The 5,334-nt window shown below is 36.9% G+C and overlaps 1 protein-coding gene across 1 annotated transcript in view; it reads right to left on the minus strand.

Annotated features, from left to right (window-relative positions):
• STAG2 (stromal antigen 2) overlaps positions 1-5,334 on the minus strand; it is a gene marked incomplete at its 5' end in the record, with an annotated part of 28,463 nt that overhangs the window by 12,717 nt on the left and 10,412 nt on the right. The window contains 3 exons of the mRNA XM_035902363.1: positions 790-929; positions 1,296-1,470; positions 3,848-3,940. Coding sequence (XP_035758256.1) covers positions 790-929; positions 1,296-1,470; positions 3,848-3,940 — 408 coding nt within the window. The remainder of the gene's footprint in view (positions 1-789; positions 930-1,295; positions 1,471-3,847; positions 3,941-5,334) is intronic.

Here is a 5,334-nt window from a genome sequence, read left to right on the forward strand (position 1 = left end):
TTGTCATTAGGATTACTTTAAAGGCAGAATGACCTAGTTATCTTCAAGGCCATGACACATTTGTTAAAGACACGTGTTCACCCCTTCAGGGCACAAGATTAGAATCTAATCTTTTTAGTAGCTCCTGTAACTCTGGTGGCGAGTTTTCTATTTTCTCTGCTGAAAGGAAGCACTTACGGATACTGTCATCACCATAATTTTTCCAATGAAGACAGCTGCCTGTTCAGTTCAGTTTTTTAGGTTCGATAAAGACCCAGTAAGTTATTTAGAGATTCAAAAATATATGTAGGGCACTCAGACAAAAGCAGACTATCCAAATTTTAAATTTTTTAAGGTAATCAAGGAGCAAAGCTTTATCATGATCAAAAAAGAACTCTTATTCTCTTCTACAAAGTTTAAGCTGAAATTATGTGATGAGGCTAGACATCATGGAGTTGATCCTTGTGAGAAGATTCTCAAAAGGCCTGATAAACTAATAACTGAAAAATATACCATTGATCAGGATAAGGAAATAAATCTATTAAAAACAATGGAAAACTAACAATCATGTTTTCTTCCTCCCTCCCCACTACCCACACACTGGAACTGTGAAAATAATCACACTCATTTTTTCCCTTCTTATGGAAAAAGAAATTTAAAAGGCCTATAAACTACCAAGTCTGGAGTTTTGAATTCTTCGCATTTTGAATCAGTTATCTTGTAAGGTAAAAAATAAGTAATAATTAAAAAATCCACAGCTACTGTAGTCTAGTAGTTTTATGGAGTACCACTACCAGGCTTCTGATTTACCTTCATATATTGCTTGAAAATGTCCGCAGCCGTATTCATTTCTACCACAGTATATACAATGAGTTTACAGAAAGCTGCAAGTAGGTTTCTTCTTTTGTGCAATGCTTCAATTTTGCTAGCTTCATCATCCTGCTGTCCATCTAGAAAAGAGTTTAGAACATGAAAACTGTCAGGTTTAAGTACTTCGTATTTAAGCAGTTCCAAAGAGTGATGTGAGCTAACGGGCAGGATTCAGAAAATCAAATCTCAATTCTGACAGAAGTGCACTTCACTGCCCACTGACAAGTCCCTTTTCCCGATACAGAGGCATATATACTTGTGCCTATTACACCAAGCCTTTGTCACAATTATCCTACATGTCTCCAAAACACAAAATGCTTTAATCAGCTGATGACATTTAAAAAACAAAAAAAGAAAGAAAGAAAAAAAGACACAAAAAAGCTAGGCAAACAAATGTATTTGTTAGAAGGCAAATAATATAAAGGAAACATAAGTTTTGTACAAACCTGCACTGTTATTATCATCATCCTGATCAATGAAAACATGATCTAAAATAAAACTGAGTAGTTCAGATTGTAATGAAGAATCAGGAGTGTAAACGAGTGGCTCCAGCATGTCACGTCCTCCTGTCATAATCTGATGACTGAAGATCATCAACACATCACACAGAATTGTGAAAGCCTGTTAAAAAGAATCCTTAGTAAATAGTTGCTTGGAAACTGGATTTTATTTAGAATAACGTATCTCCACTTAACAAAATACCTGTAGCCCTACAGTGTACACAGGCCACTAAACAAGTCCTAAACAACTACACAGCCAACTGGAAGTCAAAGTGTGCATAGTTTCTTACAGGAGGTTGCTGTATGAAGAGTGGGTCTCCAAATAAAAATATTGCACAGATGAAGCCAACTAAGTATCAAAACATTGTGATATTAAGACATGAGGAGCCTGAAACTCCCAAATTCTACCTGACAGAACATTAGGTCACTGGAGAACTTTGTGGACACCAACCATAGTAGAGTTTGTTTTTTTTTTCTTTAAATTGTTTCGATCACATTTGCAAAACATCTAACAGCTGAGGTCATTCAATCCCTTTAAATCCTAAAGTATGTCTTGCTTCCAAAAAAGCAACCACCTCTTCATTTTGCTGGCTAACTTGTGCATCTGACATCACATGTAAACGTCTGTACTCCACCTCCTTGGAAAGTTCAAATGTATCATTACCTAGACTGACATTCTTCAAACTAACGGACCAAGGCAACACACTACTTAGTGCTGCGCCGCATCTCTTTGACTCTAATCTCTTAAGTACTTCCATTTCGATGAACAGGTCTGTTCTTTAACTCCTCAAAGCAAGTATTAGTAATTTCCTGGTCACAAGAACACATATGCCCCTCTGAAGTCCCTGGTGCCATTTGATGAGATTAGAGAAGGAAAGCAGAACCACAGCTATTGCACTCTATTTGACTGAGGCAGTTCTAGTTTCTAGACCATTCACCTGAGTCTAACAGTTACACAGCTTTTTAAGAGAGACCTACTCAGAGCTTCAGTAATTTTTGTTTCTTGCACCTTCACACCCTACACCTTGTGATTTTGACACTAAATAGCTCTCCGACATAGAACACACCTGTACGGTTCCAGGAATGTTGTTGTTATAGCAAGAATTTCAAAAGCTGCAGTTGCATGACTCAGTGGACCAGATTTTGAACTTCAAGGTCAACCAGGTTGTTTTTATCATCTTTAGCAGTAAAAAGGCTCCTGGCTTTCTATCTGTTTAATTAAGAATATACCCAGAAGACAGTTTGGTCCTTCCCCCATAGAGACACACTTTATTTTTTTCATTTTAGCGTTCCAAAGGTTGTTTAAGGCCTTTACTTAGAATTAATCCTGCCATCAGTAACCTGTGGTCTTTACTGGAACCTGAAACTCCTGTGAGTGTCCTGGCTAGAGAACTATTTGACCACAGACCAGAAGAGACTCAGCCCCTACAGTTTAGCCTTTTCTTTTGACCCTGTTACCCTCAGAACTCAAGGCAAGTATTTACCAAGATGATGTCTCAATTCTTTTTGAAACAGAAGAGAAATAAAGAACCCCAAAAAACCTCACACCTGCATTTTTCTTCAAAAAAGCCAGGAGTTTTGTCTCCTGCCTGAAATGTCAGGCAGGCGCTACTTGCATGGACTAATTACCTACATATTTTATGTCTGAAATATCCAAGAAGTTAGTTCCAGCTAAAACTCCACACACACAAAGGACAACTGTATGAGGCACTGACTATAAAGCTGGTAAAATGAAAACTGCTCACACCTTTTCCGAGCAGTACATCATTGAGGCTTCCAAGCATTTGCTAAAGTGGTCTCCAAGTATCTCTAAACAATACTGTTAATTTACCAGTGTGTGAGCGTACCTAAGGGTGACCACAAAAACGAAATACCACTTCCCAACAATAAAATCCCCTAGGTTATAGTGCATACATGTGCATGTATAAACTCACACACTCATGTTAAGTACCCATTCTTTTTCTCCCGATTCAGAGATCCCCAAAATCCTGGGATTCTGAAGAACTGAGGAATATATTCTGTATGCTGCATAATGGTGAAGGGGAACAGAGAGAGAAGTTACCCCTGTATCCTCGCAGGTTTATAGCAAGAGGAGTGAAGTGCTTTTCACACCGGAAGTGTGTGTCACGACCACATTTGGTAAGCAAGAGCTTTGAAATGGAACTCTCCCACCCAACTTACAAACCAGAAGGTTCCTACAGTGTGCCTGCCCAGTCATTGTTTAAAGAAACAAAACCCCCTTTGAATAGAAGTTTATGCTGTCTAAAATTACTAAGAAAGAATAAAGTTTAAATTGATTCTAACATACTACCTAAGTTACCTAAAGGAGGGCAAGCACACAAGTACAGTATATATTCACACTCAAAGGGCATTCAGCCTAAGCAGCCAAGACACAACACATTCCCACATAAGCGCTGAAAATATTAGCAAGAGGAACTTTTAAACTGCTTTAAAAGTATAATATTAGAAGACTAGAAGGATAAACAACAGTCACTAACCTGTTCTTTAACAGCAGTGTTTACATTGGTCAGGTAGTGTTGACAGATTTGACAGAACACTCTCATCTGCTTCTTTAGACGTAGGAGATCCTCCTTTAAAGAGAATGATTCCTTATAACAGATTTGCTTTTTCAATTTTAGAGTCACATTTGGTGTATGCATTTTCACAGAGCTATTTGCCACAGACCTCATATGTAGCCGTAACATTCAAGTCCACTGCATTATTTAAAAATCACTATTACAAATAAAAATAGCAAGTAGCAGTTTCCTCAATTTTGTCATCTTGTGTACCGCAAAAAGAAATGGAAGTTGGGATGAAAATAGTGAAGCTATTTATTGGGGAAAAAAAAAATAATAGTAACAAAAAACCTCCCACCAACACTCCCACCCAAAAAAAAAAACCAATGCAGAGCATAAAGCATTTTCTCTAAAATATCTGTATTTTCAACCTACAGGATAGATTTTAGGTAGCTGTTTAAAACAGACAAGGCTACATGGTTGTTTTGGTTTTTTTTTTTTTTTTTAAAACTCACTGCTTGGGGATAAAGTACAATGTTAGATGAGAGTTGGGGTTTTCTTCCCCTCTTCCATTAAAAAAAACCCAAATCAACAAAAAAACCCGTAGCTTTCTAAGTGTTGCAATAACTTCCAGAAAAGTAGATTATTGGGCAAATGAAGTATCAAATTGGTACAAATATCATCCACATGTGCGGCATAGTTGGTGTTACTCAATCATGTGAAGATTCTAGCCCATGTAGAACCGGGCAAGTCATACTACAAAAGACCAACTGTGTAACCAGCATCAGTCCAGACAAAGAAATACCCCTGAGATAAATTTAAAAACTAGCCATGCAATCTAAACCAAATCAAGTCTCCCCCTTCAAGAAAGCAGGTAACACACTGATACAATGTGTCATTTAATCTCAACAGGAATCACAAAAGCAACAGCAACAGTGATTTTAGAACACCTTCACTACATAAAACCTTTTCTCCCAACATTTACCATTCAGATTACTATACTGATGTTAAGAGAATTACACACAGGAATATTTTCTTTATACAGAATTTTTAATTAAAAATTAAATTTTAAGGTAAATTTTAGTAAAAATTGAACCATTCATATAGTCTTTTATTTTAGCAGCCTATATTATGAAGCTAATTCCCATACTTAGTTAACCTGTTCACAAACAGCACATGGTTAATTTTGGCACAGAACAAAAACAAAAAAAACCCTCCAAACAAACAAAATCTTTAGGCACAGCACATTTCTGTCACTTCTGGTTCTGTGCTACAACTTCTTTGCTGTTATGTTCCATTGGCACTAAACAGAAATCAATGGAACTTCTGTACATACCTGGTATATTTGGGAGCAGTCAAGCAGTTAAATATTAATAAAATAGTTGTGGTTCAGAAGTTAAACCTATGAAAGCTTTAATTTACCAGATTTTATTATAGAGGACCAGAAAACAGTCTCAATAAAGGACCAC

The sequence above is a fragment of the Egretta garzetta genome, unplaced genomic scaffold, assembly GCF_000687185.1.
Source record: "Egretta garzetta isolate BGI_Z169 unplaced genomic scaffold, ASM68718v1 scaffold411, whole genome shotgun sequence".
Taxonomy (NCBI): domain Eukaryota; kingdom Metazoa; phylum Chordata; class Aves; order Pelecaniformes; family Ardeidae; genus Egretta; species Egretta garzetta.